The 18,712-nt window shown below is 41.1% G+C and overlaps 2 protein-coding genes across 19 annotated transcripts in view; one reads left to right on the top strand and one right to left on the bottom strand.

Moving 5' to 3' along the window:
* The window catches only part of POC1B (POC1 centriolar protein B), a 125,016-nt gene that overhangs the window by 35,771 nt on the left and 70,533 nt on the right, over positions 1-18,712 (top strand). For all 14 annotated transcript variants that reach the window (XR_004665770.3, XR_010108854.1, XR_004665769.3 and 11 more), the window contains one exon: positions 18,439-18,546. Coding sequence is in view for 9 of the 14 variants with exons in the window: in XM_063593187.1 (XP_063449257.1) it covers positions 18,439-18,546 (108 nt within the window). In the remaining 5 variants the exon portion in view is untranslated. The remainder of the gene's footprint in view (positions 1-18,438; positions 18,547-18,712) is intronic.
* LOC112441402 (uncharacterized) overlaps positions 4,068-18,712 on the bottom strand; it is a 133,250-nt gene continuing 118,605 nt past the window's right edge. For 3 of the 5 annotated variants that reach the window (XR_008620451.2, XR_010108857.1, XR_010108859.1), the window contains one exon: positions 4,068-18,074. The gene's annotated coding sequence lies outside the window, so the exon portion shown is untranslated. The remainder of the gene's footprint in view (positions 18,075-18,712) is intronic. The other 2 variants (XR_008620450.2, XR_008620452.2) reach the window with 1 other exon arrangement.

Here is an 18,712-nt window from a genome sequence, read left to right as displayed (position 1 = left end):
CTGTTGGCCAACAGCTGTGGAGTCTTCCTATTCATAGGACACTCTGCTAAAGTACTGAAAGTGCAGATTGCATTTCCCTATCAGAACTGTCTGGGGGCTGGGCACGGTGGCTCATGCTTGTAATCCCAGCACTTTGCGAGGCCAAGGTGGGTGGATCACTTGAGGTCAGGAGTTTGAGACCAGCCTGGCCAATGTGGCAAAACCCTGTCTCTACTAAAAATACAAAAATTAGCTAGGTGTGGTGGCAGGTGCCTGTAGTCCCGGTTACTTGGGAGACTGAGGCAGGAGAATCACTTGAATCCAGGAGGCAGAGGGTGCAGTGAGCTGAGATCATACCACTGCACTCCATCCAGCCTGGGCAACAGAGTGAGACTCCATCTCAAAAAAACAAACAAACAAACAACAACAACAACAACAAAAACTGCCTGGGCGGGAAGGATTGTTTTATTTTCCCTATTTTGCAGATAAGGAAAGTGAGTTTCGGAGAGGTAAAGTTAGACTCACCTAGTTGGAAGTGACAGAAGCCTAAGTCATTTTTTTTCTCCCCACCAGGTGGTTAAGTAGCTGGTGTGTTTGGAGTGGGGAAGGGACAGACTAGAACCAGGGAGTCTAGTACTGTTACGCCTCTCTCTTTGTAGTGTCTGGGGGCCTCTCTATATGCTGGCTCCATTCTCTCAAATGTGCTGGTACCCAGGTCCCTGCCAGCTCCAGGCTTCAGTCCTCACAGCCTTGTGACTGACTGAAAAGGAAAGCTTCTTTACTCCCAGCTCCAGTTAGAAGAGTACCAGGTGGTGACTCTGGCCTATCCTGGAGCCTGTGCCCATCCCTTGCCTAGCAGTGAGATGCTGTGGCTGCTGCAGTTTAGGTCAGGGGCCTGGCTGAAACCAGTTACCCTGACTAAGAAGGAGGGGTCATACAAACGTACATTCTAGGCATGGGGATAGGGGACACTTCTTACAAGAAGCAGGTATGGGGTATGGCACAGAGGTGGTCAGCAGGGGAAAACTGTGGCCCCTGTAGCCATCCTGCTTTGTGGCTGCTGTATGAAATAACATGCCAGGTGTCCCCAGCCAGGATTTGGTGGAGTGGGAGTTTGAGCTTTGCTCTGTCTGTCTTGCCTTACAGCCCACACTCCTCACTGTTGTTATGGTCTCTGTGGGACATTATTGCTCAGGAGATGTTGATTATCACCTATGGCCATGAGCCTAAGAAGAATATAAGAAGATAGGCAGAAGGTCAGACTTTTAGTCACTAGGTTTTTCTTGTAAAGGTTTCAGCCAGTTTTTGGCTCTAGCCATCTCAGAATTATTTCTGTATATGCCATATAGCTGTGTGGCTAAAAACATGGACCCTGGACCTAAATTTGTAGGTTAAAATTCCAACCCCACTACTTATCAGCTGTGAGACCTGTGGGGAAGTTACCTAACTTCTCAATACTTCAGTTTTCTTACCTATGAAAATAAGAAGATGATAGTAGTAACCTGCCACATAGGTTGTTACAGTATTCAAATGAGTAAATATCTGGATAGCACTTAGAACGGTGCCCTTCACATAGTAGTCAGTATATAATTCTTAGCTGTCATTCTCATCACCATCACTGGACACTCATTCTTACTAAATTTATAAAGATACTTTGTAACTTGGGTTGACAATTTTTTCCCAACTAAGGAGATAACGCACGATGGTCCCAAGAGGCTGATCATTTGTATTGATGTATAAAGTGATGCTGTAAATAAGAAGAGGAGGCAGAGAGCAGAGGTTCAGGCTCTGTTCTGGGGTGGGTCAGGTATGAAGAGAGTTATTTAGCCCCCACTGTGAGCCAGCTCTGGGTATGGTTGGCAAAGGAAGCATATTCTTCACAGGGAGCTGCACAATAAGCAAAAACATGACTGTTGATTTAACTAAGCAAAATAGAATGCCTAAGTTTCACCCTGAATAATAATAATAGCTGCTATTGGCCCTGCGCAGTGACTCATGCCCGTAATCCCAGCACTTTGGGAGGCCGAAGCTGGCAGATCACTTGAGGTCAGGAGTTCAAAACCAGCCTGGCCAACATGGTGAAACCCCGTCTCTACTAAAAATACAAAAATTAGCTGGGCGTGGTGGCAGGTGCCTGTAATCCCAGCTACTCGGGAGGCTGAGGCAGGAGAATCACTTGAACTTGGGAGCAGAGATTGCAGTGAGCTGAGATTGTGCCACTTCACTCCAGCCTGGGCAACAGAGCTAGACTCTATCTCAGAATAATAATAATAATAATAATAATAATAATAGCTGTATAATAATAATAGCTGTTTTTGTCCAGTGCTATGTGCTCCTGTTTCCTTCTAAAATGAAGGTGCTTTCTAATAACTCTCATATCTGTATATACATCAGTCATCAGAGGGAATCAGCAGACCATGTAACCCTGAGGGTACAAATTTGGCATGATGTTTAGCCTGATTCCTGTAGCTGAGGTATTAGTGGAGTGATGGTGGCTGATATAGTTTTCATTTTCTAATAACAAGAAGGAATATTATCAAGTTGTTCATGTAAGGGAAAATTTTTTATGGAAGTAAATTATAGGAGATACTTTATTCGTTGTCGTTGTATTGAATCATCTATATATAAGTCTTTTATCAAAGGGTAATCCTAATGTAAGACAATTTATGAAAAGTCCCAATAATGTGAAATTTGGTCTTCAAAATATTACTTTAATAAGTATAGTCACTGCCCTGTACCATATAGCTGTATTAAGTATGTAGAGATGAAAGACACAGTCTTGGCCTCAGGGAGCCGACAGTTACTTCAGTGGGGAAACATAGATACTAAATAGTTATAAAATGGTGTGTCCTAAGGGAAAAAGTGGCACAAAAGATGATAAGGGAGTAATAAATAAGTGAGAATTGAACAAGATTTGTGTGAGGAAAAGTCAAGAAAGCCATTTCAGTCCCAGAGCTGAGGGGAGAGAAGGGGAAGAGGAGGCAGCGGCATATTTGTCAGGTGCGAAGAGGGAAGGCAAGCTGTCTTCATGAGGGAGCCAGAAGGAGCAAAGCACTGTGGCCTGCAGGTACATAGTGTGCTCCAGGAACATTAATTATTCAGCTGTGGTCAGAATACAGGGAGCATATGGGACAAAACTATCCAATATTCATATGCCTGCCTGCACCACAGCATCACCCTGGAGCAAGTTAGCTCCCTGCTGACAGCCTCTGTGGAACTTGAGGGTATTGAGGCTTCTCTCACTGGACTGAGGATAAGAAGTACCAGTTGACGGTGTTTGGGACTGAGTGATGCCATAAGACTACCTCTCTTCCAGCTGGGTGCTATTTAGGGAGAAACTCTGGAACCGGGGAGGAGTCACTGAAAATGTTCTTCCCCTTTATCAATTTGAGAGAAGAAAACGATGGTGGAACTCTGCACTTCTGTCTGCCTATTCCCTGTTTTCTGGTAGCAGTGCTCAAGCTTGCCCTGAGGAACCAGCTTGCCCCCTTGGTCCTCTCCGTGTCATGTGCAGGAGTGCAGGAGTGGCCCTATCTCCAGTTCCAGCAGCGGACAGTCAGCTCAGGCTCGCCCACGGAAACATAGCATCCCCTCCTGGAGGAGTGAGTCTTGTTGGAACCATGGGCCTTTCCTCTTGGTTGGCAGTGTTTAGGCTTATTTAAGCCTGTGACTGCTGAGGGACACCCTGGGCAAAGAACTGACCTAAAAATAATTTTAATTCAGAAGAGAGCAGAGCTGTGAGATGAAGACAGAATGAATTTCTGTCTAATCATATGATTTGGTTTCTGGATACAGCCATACCTGAAAGTATTATAGAGAGTGTGTGTATGTGTGTCTGTGTGTGTGTGTGTGTCTGTGTGTGTGTGTGTGTGTGTGTGAGAGAGAGAGAGAAAGAGAGAGTTTTTAAAAAATGCCTTTTCCTTTTTTGTTTTATCCTAAAAAAGATGCTTTCCATAGGAAGTGATACTGGAGCAGAGTTTTGAAAAGTGAAATCTTCTTACCCGGTCAAGACATTCGTTTTAGCTCCATCCTCAACGCAGCTGCTGTAGTTTTAGCACCATTGGCCTTTGTGCAGACTGTTGCAGGAATCTCCTAAATGGTCTCTCAGACCACAGATTACCTCCTCCCACCCTCCACCCCTGCATCTCTGCTTTTGTGAAAAACAAATTTGGTCATGCTGTTTCTTGCCTTAAAACCCCTCAGTGACTCCTTGTCCTGGCGTGTGTGTGCACTGCCCTCCTATCTTTCTTTTGTCACTTTCTGTCTTTCTTCTGTCACTTTCACCATTCACCTTCTTGCAGCCAGACAAGTCTCCTCAAGTGTGAATGACCCTTTTTGCCTTGTGCCTTTCCATATGGTGATTTCCATGCTGGGACGCCCCCTGCTTCCACCCTTCCTTCACAACCTGCTCTGCATCTCTTCCTCCAAGAAAGGTTTCTGCTTCTCCTGGGCCAAGCTTATTGTGACTCCTTTATGCCACCACATTGCCCTTCTTATGAGGTCTGTTTATCAGCTTAGGCCTCTCTTCCCTATTAGACTTCGAATTACAAGTATTTATGTTGTATTCTCTTGCCAGGCACTGTTGTAAATTGTATGAATACAGCAGAAAATAAAACACAAAATTCCTACTCTCATGGAGCTTCCTTTACTGAAGACAGACAGACAGCAAATATATTAGTGATAAGTACTCTGGAGAAAAATGATGTAGGGGGTAACAAGATGAAGAGTGGTGGGTTTGGGAGGTGGTCTTTTACATATCGAGGTCAGGGAAGGCATATTTACCAAGGTGACGTTTGAGCCAAGACTTGACTATATTGTGGAAGTTAGTAAGGTCGGTGTCAGGAGAGTGTTCAAGATAGGTCAGATATGATCTGAGAAGCACTGTAGAGTATCAGCTACAGGGTGGGAAAGGGTCAGGGGTTGTGCAAAAATATGGTTGAATGAATCAGTGAAAGGTTGGTGAGTAGGCTTAGGTTTATCTCTAAAGCAAAGGTAATTTTCATGGATTTCTTCGGAGAAGAGTTATTTTTGTGAATCTTTTCTAGCAAATCCAGGAGTACTGGTGCATGCATGTTTTACATGGAGATGTTTATATGGCTTCACTGCTTTCTTTGTCCATTTTGGTTGACTCTTGTTCAATTGGCCAGTTGCTGACTTGGCACACCTGGCCTTCATGGACTGTCTTTATCTTACCGGTACCTTAAGGTTCTGAGGGATTTTTTTTAAAAAATCAGTTTTCTTACTGTTTGGAGTGAACGATTAATGTGAAACTCTGCAGAGGCCATCCTCAAGGAATGTTCTTTGATGAATAAGTTGGTTAAATTTAATGAATAAGGATTTCATCTTCTTGGCAACTTTTTATTTATGTACACTACAACATGCTTACAGATTCTTTCTCATGCATGTATTATAATATATCTTCTTGGCTTACCTTACTGCAGTTAGAACAAGAGAGTTTAGACCAATGTCTGGAGGGCCTGATTGACCACTGAGGCCCAGCCTCCCAGAGTGTTTTGTGCATCTTCCCATGAGAACTTAACCTTGATGAAATCATTCTAATCCAGGACTCTCAAAGATGTGCAGGACTAGAAGTCCTATTTTCACTCTATACCTGAAGGTGAGGAAGCTGTGGGGAGCTTGAGTCATGTTTAATAAGTTTAGGAGAGTCTGAAACATAAGTCAGATGCCAGTTTACTTATTTTTAATGACAATGCTAACTGCCAGAGAGCCTGGAACATTTGCATGCCTTAGTCAGGGCCTTCTTCTTTTGCCAAGTCAGGATATAATCAGAGGGCTTTTCAGTGAGCCCTGGGACTAAAGCAAGAGTTGTTTGTAGAAAAAATCTTGTTAGTTTTCTCAGGTTAGGATAGTGAGGTGGGCCTATCTCCCCATCCACACACCTGCCAGTGATCAGTACTGCTGGTCAGTCACCCTTCCCCTGAGCCAGGATGGAGGCTGCTGACCAGCTCTTGCTCTTTGCTTGTTGCAGTTGTTGCACACCTCCTCTCTGTTGACGTAGTATCTTTCAGGTGATGCAGTACAGTGATTAGTTTCAGCAGAGAGGCAGCACAGAGTAGTTAAGAGCCTGGGCTCACTAGCATGTTACTTGGGCACATCACATTCTCTGGGCATTAGTCTGCTCTCATATAAAATGAGTACAATGGAAGTGCCTTCCTTATAAGGTCACTGTGAAGATTAAATGAGTTAATGAATGTAAAGTGCCAATTAATGTCAGCTATTAACTATCCTCACATGCCAGTCCTCCCCCTAGGGATTATACTGGAGCCACTGTCAGCTGATATTCAAAAGTCATTTCACATATTTGCACATAGTTTTGGGGGTTGCTAATATAGATAGCTACTATCATCTATTAAATGTATGTTGTGTAGTAAACTTAAAAAGAAGGTCCTTTTATTTCAAAGTAGTTGGGTCTGAAAATCTCTGCTTTTTAAGTGGAGTTCTTAGTCTGTTTAAATTTATGTAATCAGTCCTGTGATTGGATTTAAGTCTACCATCTTACTGTTTTCTCTTTATCCCATTTGTCCCACATGTTTATTTCTTTATCCTCTCTCCTTTTGGATTAATCAACTATTTCTTAGTATTCTACTCATCTATTTTATTCTTAGCTTTACTCTTTGTCTTTTTTGTTTTGTGGTAACCTCTAGAGATTACAATATGCATCCTTAACTTGTCAGTCTACTCTTGAATTAATTTTATGCTGTTTCATGTATAATGTTAGAACTTACAGAACTATATCTCCATTTACTTCTTGACCATTTACACCTGCATATGGCATAAGCTCACAATATGTTAAGCAGCCAATTTTCTTTAAAGAAAATAAGAAACAAAAAAGTATTTTATATTTACCCCCATATTTGCTACTTCCAGCATTCTTTATTCATTTGTGTAGATCCAAGTTTCCATCTGATATCATTTCTCTTCTGCCTAAAACACTGCACTTACCATTTCTTGTAGTGAAGGTCTCCTGGTGATGGATGACTTCTCTCAACTTCTTGTTTATCCTTTGTAAAGGATATTTTTGCTGAGATGTAGAATTCTAGTTTGGCAGATAATTTTTTCTTTTAGTGCTTTAATGATGTCATTTACTATGGTCTGAGTTTGTGTCTCCCAAAAAATTCATGTGTTGAAATCCTTACCCCAAAGGTGAGGGTATTAAAAGATGGGGCCTTGGGGAGGTGATTAGCTCATGAAGCACACCCTTCATGAATGGGATTTATGCCCTTATAAAAGAAGCCCCAGAGAGACCCTTGCCTCTCACCATGTGAGAACACAGCAAGAAGGTGTCATTTATGAGCCAGGAAACAGGCTGTATTAGTTTGTTCTCACACTACTAATAAAGACATACCTGAGACTGGGTAATTTATAAAGGAGAGGTTTAATTGACTCACAGTTCCGCAGAGCTGGGAGGCCTCAGGAAACTTACAAACCGTGGTGGAAGGGGAAGCAAATACATGGTGGCAGCAAGGAGAAGTGCTGAGCAAAAGGGGGAAAAGCCCCTTATAAAACTATCGAATATCATGAGAACTCACTCATTATAAAAAGAATAGCATGTCGGACATGGTAGCTCACACCTGTAATCCCAGCGCTTTGGGAGGCCAAGGTGGGTGGATCACCTGAGACCAGCCTGACCAACATGGAGAAATCCTGTCTCTACTAAAAATACAAAAAAAAATTAGCTGGGCGTGGTGGAGCATGCCTGTAATCCCAGCTATGGGAGGCTGAGGCAGGAGAATTGCTTGAACCTGGGAGGTGGAGGTTGAGGTGAGCCGTTGCACTCCAGCCTGGGCAACAAGAGCGAAACTCCATCTCAAAAAAAAAAAAAAGAATAGCGTTAGGGTAACCACCCCCATGATTCAATTACCTCCCACCAGGTCCCTCCCATGACAAGTGAGGATTATGGGAACTATAATTCAAGATGAGATTTGGGTGGGTACACAGCCAAATTGTATCACAGGCCCTCCTTAGACACCAAATCTGCTGGTGCTCTGATGTTGAACTTAGCCTTTAGAACTGTGAGAAATAAATTTCTGTTGTTTATATGCTACCCAGTGTGCAGTATTTTGTTATAGCAGCCTGAATGGACTAAGATGTCATTCTATTGTCTTTTAGTTTGCATTTTTTTAATGTTAAGCCAGCAATCATTTTAATGTAATTCCCCTATATATAATGTATCTTTTTTCTCTGCTGCTCTCAGATCTTTTATTTTCAGCAATTTGACCATAATGGGCCTAAGTATGGTTTTATCTATTTTTCTTATAGTTCACTGAACTGTTTGGATCTATGGATTGATAGTTTTCATCATATTTGTAAAAATTGTTGTTCTTTCTTCATATATTTTTCTTCCCTAATTTCTTTCTCATCTCTTTCTGAAGCTCCAGATTCATGTATGTTTGACCACTTGATATTGTCCCACAGTTTTTTGAGGCTTTGTTCATATTTTTCCATTTTTTCTCCCTGTGCTTAGTTTGTATAATTTCTATTGCCTTATCCTCAAGTTCACTGGTCTGTTCTGCTGTAGGATCCAATTAACTGTATCCATTTCTGTGGTGAGATTCTCCATTGGTTTGCCCATGATGCCCGTCTTTTCCTTTAAATCCTTGAACATATTTATAATAATTGTTTTACAGCTCTAATTCCAACATCTATGCCATATCTGGGTCAAATTTTTCTGCTGTTTCATATGTCCTGTGATTTTTTAATTGTATGTCCAAACGTGGCTAAATTTTTGAGTTTAGATTATGCTGTCATTGTCTAAAGAGTGTTAAGTTTTGTTCTGGTATGAAATTAACTTTCTGCTTGCCCAAAGAGATAAAGAGATTCTGTCGAGGCTTGGATTTAGCCTGTGTAGGGTGGATCTAGTGTAGTCTTTACTCATGGGCTGTAGTGCCACTGGCCCTTCTAGAATTTCAAATGAATACCTGGAGTATTCAGAAAAGGCTGGTCAGAGCTTGAGCATCTCTCAGTTCTGTGTAACCTCTGTAATCTTTGCTCTGTTCACAGCCTCCCAGTAGTTGTTCTCTGCCAAGCCTTGTTGCCTTTGCACGGGCAGCTTTGTATTTGACAATACAAAGGGAATTATATTGTATACAAGGGGATTCCTTGTAATTTTTTTTTCCAATGCAGAATTTTTGGGGATTCTGCTCTTCGTAAATCTTCTCTTGTACCCTGTCTTCAAAATTTCAGCCCGTTAGCAGCCCTGAGTTCTGATTTCTGTTTCCCGTGCCCAGTGAGACTGCTGTTATCTCCTTGGGCTCTACTTCCATGTACTAAGATTTAGAAAGTGCTCCTGTGTAGAAATCTGGGACAGATTTTGTGTTTATCTCATGTGTTTCCCATCTATCAAGATTTGTAACCCTATGCTGTCTCTTGACTAGTTCCTAAAAACAGTTGCTTCATATATTTGGCAGTTGTATGGTTGTTTATGGTAGGGAAGTAAGTCTGATAACCTTTACTACCCCATGGCCAGAACTGGAAATTCTGTCCAAGGAATTAGTGGAACCTGACAAGTTAATTTTAAAATTCACATGGATGTGATAAATGTGCAAGAATAGCCAAGGAAAATTGACAAGAAAACAATTAGAGCCAGGTGGCTCACACCTGTAATCCCAGCACTTTGGGAGTCCGAGGCGGGTGGATCACTCGAGGCCAGGAGTTTGAGACCAGCCTGGCCAACATGGCCCTAACAATTAGGCCCTAACAATTAGGCCCTGACAATTAGGGCCAGGTGGCTCACACCTGTAATACCAGCACTTTGGGAGGCTGAGGCAGGTGGATCACTTGAGGCCAGGAGTTTGAGACCAGCCTGGCCAACATGGCAAAACCCCATCTCTATGAAAAATACAAAAATTAGGCTGGGCGTGTTGGCTCATGCCTGTAATCCCAGCATTTTGGGAGGCCAAGGCGGGCAGATCACAAGGTCAGGAGATCGAGACCATCCTGGCTAACATGGTGAAACTCCGTCTCTACTAAAAATACAAAAAATTAGCCGGGTGAGGTGGCAGGCGCCTGTAGTCCCAGCTACTCAGGAGGCTGAGGCAAGAGAATGGCGTGAACCCCAGGGGGCGGAGCCTGCAGTAAGCCGAGATCTTGCCACTGCACTCCAGCCTGGCTGACAGCGAGACTCCGTCTCAAAAAAAAAAACAAAAAACAAAAAACAAAAATTAGCCAGGCATGGTGGCGCACACATGTATTCCCAGCTACTCGGGAGGCTGAGACACAAGAATCGTGTGAACCTTGGAGGCAGAGGTTGCAGTGAGCCGAGATCATGCCACTGTACTCCAGACTGGCAGCAGAGTGAGACTCTATAAAAAAAAAAAAGAATTATAAATTAGCTTTATAACTTATCAGTCTCTTGCAAGAAGTGAGTGGATTGCTTGAGTCCAGGAGTTTGAGACCAGCCTGGGCAGCCTGGCAAAACCCCATCTCTACAAAAAATACAAAAATTATCTGGGCATGGTGGCATGCACCTGTAGTCCCAGCTACTTTGGAGGTTAAGGTGGGAGGATCACCTGAGCCTGGGAGGCCTATGCTGCGGTAAGTTGAGACGGTGCCACTGCACTTCAGCCTGACTAATGGAGTGAGACCTTGTCTCAAAAAAAAAAAACGAAAGAAGAAACTTGTCCAACCAGTTTTCAAAACATAATATAAAACCATAGTAATTAAAATATGGTGATAATGGTACAGGATTAAGAAAAGAGGTCATATAAAGCCCAGAAGCAGATACATGTGTATATGAGAACTTACAATAAATGTGGCATTTCCAATCAGTGGGGAAATATATGGTCTATTTAATATGTAGTTAAGATAACTAGATTTATATTTGGAAAAATATAAAGTTGAATATTTTACCAAAAAAATTTAGATGAATTAAACAACTAGATATTTAAAATAATCCAAATGGTACTGCTTTTCCTCCCAGTGCATGGATAGTGTACTTAAATGAATGTGGAGGATTAGTAGAGCAATTGTTTCTGCCTTTAGTATTTGAATTTTAAATGTATGCCATGGACTTAAGTAATTAAAATTCTGTGTCTATCTCCGTGCCCAGTACTTTCTATGAGTTTGTTCTTGGAGCCCAAGCTTATTCAGTGTCGCACAGAGATGGTGCCCATTAGTGTAAGAGGAGGTGAATAGGTAGTTTCTCTAGACTAACCTTTGTTATAATCTAATTTAACAAAGGTTAATTTAAATAAATAAGGTATACCATATATTGGGAAATACATTCATGCTTTTAAAATGTAAATAGTATAGTCTTTTTATAAGTCTATTTGCAAAATATGTCAGGCATCTTTGTTGCAGTGATTCTACAACCAAAAATGTGTCCAAAATAAATACTTTTTTGCAATCACATGAAAAAGCTTTGTATTCAAAGGTGGTGCTTTCAGTATAATTTGAAATGATGAGAAATTAGAAATAACTGATTTTTCCGATTTTTATTTCAAATAAAAAACCTAGTTAAATATAGTTAGATTATGATGTAACCAGTAAAAAGGGAGTATATATGCAAGTTATGGCATGAAAATATGTTTACATGGGGAAATGGAATGCAGTGGTTATATTATAAAAGACCTATGCATGAACAAAAGATGAGTTATCTATTATACACAAGATATTAAGTGTAATTGTGTTTGAGTGACAAGATCTGGACTTTTAAATTTTTCTGTATTTCTCAACTTTTAAACATATGATGAAGAAAACATCATTTGAAATACATGTATGTAGGTGAGAAATATCTTTTTACTTACAAAAGAATTTTTCTAAAAGTTAAAATTAGTATAGCCCTTTGTTTTTAAAAACAATGCACGTATTGTGGGATAACTTACATTTCTTTATAGTGTTCTTAATAAAAAATAAGTAGAAGTTAATGTAGTAGAGAACTTTTCTGAGTCTATTGCTTTTCCAGCATTGATTTTTTGGGAGTAAATATCTGCCTATAATTTTCAGTTGTTGATAGGATTACAAAGTGATCTTTTGACCATCTGAATTGAAAAGATTTTGTGAAATTGTGGTAAAATATATACAACAAAATTTACCATTTTAACCATTTTTATGTATACAGTTCTGTGGCATTAGGTATATTCACATTGTTGTGCAACGAATTGCAAAGATTTTTCTCAGCTTACATTGGCTATATATAATATTAAGTTAGTTTAAATTCCCTTAAAACTTTTTTTTTTTAATTTCCTAAACATTTACTAAGGACCTACTCAGTGCCAGGCACTGTGTCTGGGGATAGAGCATTGAGTGAGACAGATGTGAGTTGCCTCTTCTTGCTTATATTCTATTAGGGAAGCCAGCGTGGAGCACTGAGGTATAAATATGGATGTGGGGCCAGGCGCAGTGTTTAACGCCTGTAATCCTAACACTTTGGGAGGCTGAGGCGGGTGGATCACTTGAGGCCAGGAGTTCAAGACCAGCCTAGCCAACATGGCGAAACCCCATCTCTACTAAAAATACATAAATTAGCCAGATATGGTGGCACATGCCTGTAATCCCAGCTACCTGGGGAAGCAGGGTAGCTGAGGCATGAGAATCGCTTGAACCCAGGAGGCGGAGGTCGCAGTGAGCTAAGATCCCGCCATTGCACTCCAGCCTGGGCTACAGAGCAAGAGTCTATCAATAAATGAATGAATGAATGAATGAATGAATGAATGTGGTTGTGGGCAACTCCAAGAACACATCTTGGGGTGCTAGCCTACTGGTGACAGTGTTCAGGAAGGCCGTTCCTGAGGAAGTGACATTGAAGCAGAGAGCTTGAAGGAGGTGTAAAATCCTTTTTATAGATTTTAAACTAGGTAAAGACTAGGGGGCAGTGTTTGAGGCACAGGGAAACATCTGAGCAAGAGCAAGGGACCTAAGAGAAGGTAAAGAAGAGGAGGGTGATGAAGATGAAGACGCAGGAGGATAGGTCCTAGAGAGCTATGAGCATGTCACACTTCTCCCCAAAGGAAACATGAAACCACCGAAGGTTTTAAGCAGAAAGATGACCCAGTTTGATTTAAGATTTAAAGATCACTTTTGTTGCTTGTGGAGAGTGGAAGACAACAGGGTCAATTGTGGTTTAAGGAGGCAGGACCCAATAATGGATTGGAATGTGGGGAAGTAGAAGAGAAAGAAGAATCAAGACAGACCCCCGAGTTTCTGGCTTGAGAAACCATTTACTAAGAAAGAAAACACTGAATAAAGAGGAGAAGAAGAGAACCTTCCTCTTCAAGAGGAAGAGGGTGAATTCATTTGGGCAAGTTCAGAGCTGGAGGTTCCTGCAGGATATCCAAAAGGGGATGCCCAGCAAGCAGTTGTACTCATGGGTGGAGATTCCAGGAAGGAAGTCTGGGCACATAGATGGTAAATTCCCCAACAAGTAATTTTCATGGCATGCTTCATCTTTTTACATATTTTTCATCTGCTTTTTGTCTCTCAGCAGTTGCAGAAATGAATCCTGCTACTGTAGTCAACAGATGGTTTCTCTTCTAATGCTGACCAACACTTAAAAAAAATAAATGTTTTGCTTATTGACTTGAACTTCACCTTCAATCTGTAAACATCAAATTCTATCAGAGCAAACTCTGAGACTACCAAATTTTTAGAGTCTGTGAAAATTTTAGGGCTGATTCAATCCAGACTCCTTCATTATACAAATAGGAAATGGTGGCCATTACGGTTGTGAGTTTACAAGATTACATAGCTGGACAGTTGCAGAACTGGCCCTAGAATTCAGGACTTAGTATTTACTGAGCAGTCTTATTTCCACTGCTTTTTACTGCTTCCTCCTACTACTGAAGAGCTGTTGGCTTCAGAGTTCCTCTTACTAATGATTTGTGTCTTACGGGACATGAAATAGTGCCTGCCCTGTTTGGTCCCAGAGCCCTGAGTGCTGGGAATGTGTTTTTATAGAAAATGTATTCTGAAGATAAGAAATAGCCAAAGGAAAATTTGAATTTTTTATAAAAGTGTCTGTCTGTCTATCTATCTATCTATCTATCTATCTATCTATCTATCTATCTATCTATCTATCTATCTATCTATCTGAGACAGTCTCACTTTGTCACCCAGGCTGGAGTGCAGTGGTGCGATCTTGGCTCACTGCAGCCTCCGCCTCCCTGATTCTCTTGCCTTAGCCTCCCAAGTAGCTGAGATTACAGGCATGCACCACCAGGCCCAGCTAATTTTTGCATTTTTAGCAGAGATGGGGATTCACCATATTGCCTAGGCTCGTCTCAAACTGATGGCCTCAATGATCTGCCTGCCTCAGCCTCCCAGAGTGCTGGGATTACAGGCATGAGCCACCACACGTGGCCTTATGAAAGCACTTTAAGACTTTTCATGGTTCATGGACGTTTTTGGTTCTGTAGTGAACAAGTAACTATGACTATGAATATGGACATAAAATTTTTACTTACAATTACAGGAACTCTGTAGATTCCAAGTTAAAAAGACTCCTGTTATATAATTTGGGCTATTTTCAAGGACATGTGAATCAGTTTTACTAGAAATAAGTTCAAGAATTTCCTCATTCTGGGCTGGGCACAGTGGATCACGCCTGTAATTCTAGCACTTTGGGAGGTGAAGGCAGGAGGATTGCTTGAGCCCCGGGGTTCAAGACCAGCCTGGGCAACATGGCGAAACCCTGTCTCTACAAAAATTACAAAACTTCGCCGTGCAAGGTGGCACAAGCCTGTAATCCCAGTTATTTGGGAGGCTAAGGTGGGATGATCACCTGAGCCCTGGAGGTCGAGGCTGAAATAAGCCGAGATTGCACCACTGCTTTCCAGCCTGGGTGACCCTGTCTCAAAAAAAAAAAAAAAAAAAAAGAATTCCCTCATTCTTTTGAGTGAATACCAGTAAAGTTTAAGGAATTCAGTAGTAGTTCAGCTAACTTCTCATATGCCTCTTAAACTCTCGAATGTCCATGTTTGATGATCCAGTAGTCACTATTGACTAATGTAATATTCATCTTGGTGACACACTTTGTAGAAGTTTTTAAAGGCAGTTGGGTGGTACTAAATTAAGAGAGTCAGAAATCTATTAATGTCTTAGTAGAAATTTTACATCCTCTTTAAATTCTTAAAAGTCTAGTTAGATGTTATTTGAGCCCTGACGATAGAGGACTAACCTTTCCTAATCAAAGTCAAGGCAAAGAGAAGCCTGTTTTATTGGTGCTAACCTATTTTTGATGTATCTAATTAAAAATAAAAGGGAGGAGGAGGAAATAGAAATCATCATTCTCACTTTCAGCCACCTCAAATGCAAAAAAACACATACAGAGAGCATATGCAGGATTATAATGCAGTGACCAGAGCGGGGGAAGGCCTTAACCTCAGTCCCCTTTAGTTTCTGTTAAGTTGATGGTAGAAACCTCGCCTCCTTCTGGCACCAGGTTCTTCCCAGCCACTGCCTGTACTTTAACTCATTCGAGGTTCACATCCCCTTCATTTATTTTGCTCTGGGAAATTTCTCCCAGCTATGGGCCCTCCTGCTCAGGAGGCACTTTTAGCTGACCAAGATAACACTTTTCCTCATTTGCAAGTTTCTTTAAAATCCTGTTTCCTCTATGGAGCTTCTGGTGACAAATTGGCACCTGTTTTGTTACAACCCTTTTTCATATCACTTTCTAAAATTATGTTTTTTGTGTGCCCTCCCTTCTCCCTAGAACAAAAGCCTCATAAGGGCAGGGATCTTGCCAGTCTCATTCACAGCTATATTCCTACTACCCACAGCAGTGCCCAGTGCCAGGTACTGACAAGTGCTCAGGGAATCTTTGAATGAATCAGTGGGTGAAAATTTTTCCCACAAACTCCACAAGGACAGGGACCATGTCTGTTTTACCTACAGCTTATGGCAACACACACAGATGTTTATTCAAGGATGGTGTATAGCCTCCTAACAGCACTGCCTCGTGGTTCCTCTCCACTTTAGAACCTTCTGTTGTTTACACAGAAGCCACACAGAACTTCCAGTGCTCCAAGTAATTTGGGCCAGTAGAAGACACTTTCCTTTTTGTCAGACTTAAGCAGAGTGGTTCAGAGATTTGGCTGTGGAAACAACTGCCTGATTCAAATCCGGACCCCTCTCCCCACTGACCTGATAACACTGGCAGTTACTTATCCTTTATGTGCCTCTGTTTCTTCACTGTAAATTGAGACAAGCAGTAGCACCTGTTTTACTGGGTTATGCTGAAAATTAAATGAGTTGCTACATGTAATGTGTTAATAACCGTTCTAGGACACATGTGCTCAAGGAATGTGGGTAGGATAATGATGTGATGGTGGTGGTAGTATTTGGTTGATGTCATAGGGTAAGTACTTCTATATTTTGTTATTATCTAAGCATTTCATTTTATTAAATATTTTTCTCCATAATTGCTTTCTTGAAATGTAAGAGTTAAGTCTTCTCATAGAAATATTTTGGTCACTTAACATAGTCACATTAAGTAATATTTTTTAAAAAGAAGCTTAGTAAGTAACACAATTTGATCCCTTGCATTAGTTTTTTACAGGTTTTTTTTTTTTTTCTTTTGAGACAGAGTCTTACTCTGTAACCCAGGCTAGAGTGCAGTGGTGCAATCTCGGCTCACTGCAACCTCTGCCTCCCAGGTTCGAGCAATTCTCCTGCCTCAGCTTCCTAAGTAGCTGGGATTACAGGCACCTGCCACCATGCCCCACTAATTTTTGTATTTTTTAGTAGACATGGGGTTTCACCATGTTGTCCAGGCTGGTCTCAAACTCCTGACCTCAGGTGATCCGCCTGCCTCGGCCTCCCAAACTGCTGGGATTACAGGCATGAGCCACCGCGCCTGGCCAGTTTTTTATAATTATTATGCCAAGTTTATCCGTGGGGATACTGAGTAGGTTTTTTTCCCCAGGTTCTATATACAATAAGCTTCCTCTGTTTGGAGCCTTTTTATAATACTGCCCTTCAGATTTGAATCTTTCTCACATTTTCTGAAATAAAATATTAATAAATTTTTACTTACTGTAAAATCAGGGTAAACTACCCAGCATGGAAAATTTTTCCTTGAAAGGTTATTTTCTTGACTTTTTTTTTTTTTTTCTTTCTGAGGCGAGTCTCGCTCTGTCGCCCAAGCTGGAGTGCAGTGGCACAATTGCAGCTCACTGCAACCTCTGCCTCCTGGGTTCAGGTGGTTTTCCTGCCTCAGCCTCCTGAGTAGCTGGGATTACAGGCACCTGCCACTATGCCTGGCTATTTTAGTGGAGGCAGGGTTTCACCCTGTTGGCCAGGCTGGTCTCGAACTCCTGACCTCAGGTGATCCGCCTGCCTCAGCCTCCCAAAGTGCTGGGATTACGGGCATGAGCCACTGCACCCAGACTTCTTGATTTTTAAATATTATTTCACATGGAACTTCTTTGTGTCTTTTTTCTGTGTGAATCTGTGAATGCCAGATGCAAAGTTTCTGTCACAAAGAATTAATTTTAGGTCAGCCTTAAGAATGGGAGTAGGGAGAGAACAAAAAGAAAAATCTTCAATTATATTCCACACCCTTAATTGATGACTCATAGTAATCTTTACTGTGGGCATAGAGGGAAACTACAAATAAAATTGAAACATAGTCTGTGACCTAAATCTTTCTTTTTTGTTTTTGTTACTGTGAAAATATTAATAATAAAAATATTATTCATAGTTTTCTAATAGTCTAAAATTTGTTTTTATTTTCTCTGTGGTCTTCTGCTTTTCTGTTTATATTTAAAAGGCATTGTGGCCAAACAATAAAAAAAGAACCTTGGGAAGGATATTAAAGGAATAGACAGCATAAAACAGCAGACAAGATGTCTGAGATTTTTCTCATTTGCTTTTTAATGGGGCATGTGGATGATAGATTTCTCCATGAAGGAACTTCTGTTCTGTTCTGTATAAATGAATTGTCCTATTTTCAGTCCATTGGAGCTCTCTGGCCTCCCCAAGTCCAGGAAGTTACAGGCATGGGCAGTTAGGTTCTTTTGTTGGTGATGTCACTTAATTTTAATTCTCAACACACCATTCCTTTTCTTACAAAAAGTTTCACTGCAAGCTTGGTCGGATGAGTAATAAAGGCTCTCTCTTGAATCATATGGATAATGCTGGCAAGTGACAGAAATAGAAGAGAGTTCTTTTAAAAATACAAGGCACTTGGCTTAGAGTGAGTACAGAATTGAATCAAAACCCCAAAGCAGATGCAATAAAACCAAAATTATTTTAATAAAAGAATAAAAGGAAAAAAGCAACTTGGTTAGTCTACATAGCATATTTTGACCTTTTAATGGTCTGTCAGTGTTGTTTGTCATGATGAAGATCTTGGCTGCAGAATATGACTTTACTGCATGGGATGGTAACAGTGGTCTCTGGTATTTAATATTTACAACCTGGTTTATTTGTGGTGTAGAGGTGAGGTGGTGACTCTCCAGAGCCTTTCACATAAAACATCTTCTTTCTTCTTCTTTCTAGATTTTCACCCGATGGAAGACTAATTGTGTCATGTAGTGAGGATAAAACTATTAAAATTTGGGATACCACGAATAAGCAATGTGTTAATAACTTCTCAGATTCCGTTGGGTAAGTACACTTTCTTTGTGCATTTATGTGGGTTAGTTTTCTAAGGAGACGTTTGATTATAACAATTTAAATAAAGAAATGAGTAAAGAAATTGAAATATGGCCGGGTGCAGTGGCTCACGCCTGTCATGCCAGCACTGCGGGAGGCTGAGGCAGGCGGATCACCT

This window comes from Pan paniscus, chromosome 10 (assembly GCF_029289425.2).
Source record: "Pan paniscus chromosome 10, NHGRI_mPanPan1-v2.0_pri, whole genome shotgun sequence".
In the NCBI taxonomy this organism is placed as follows: Eukaryota; Metazoa; Chordata; class Mammalia; order Primates; family Hominidae; genus Pan; species Pan paniscus.
This window is presented reverse-complemented; position numbering and strand designations above follow the sequence as displayed.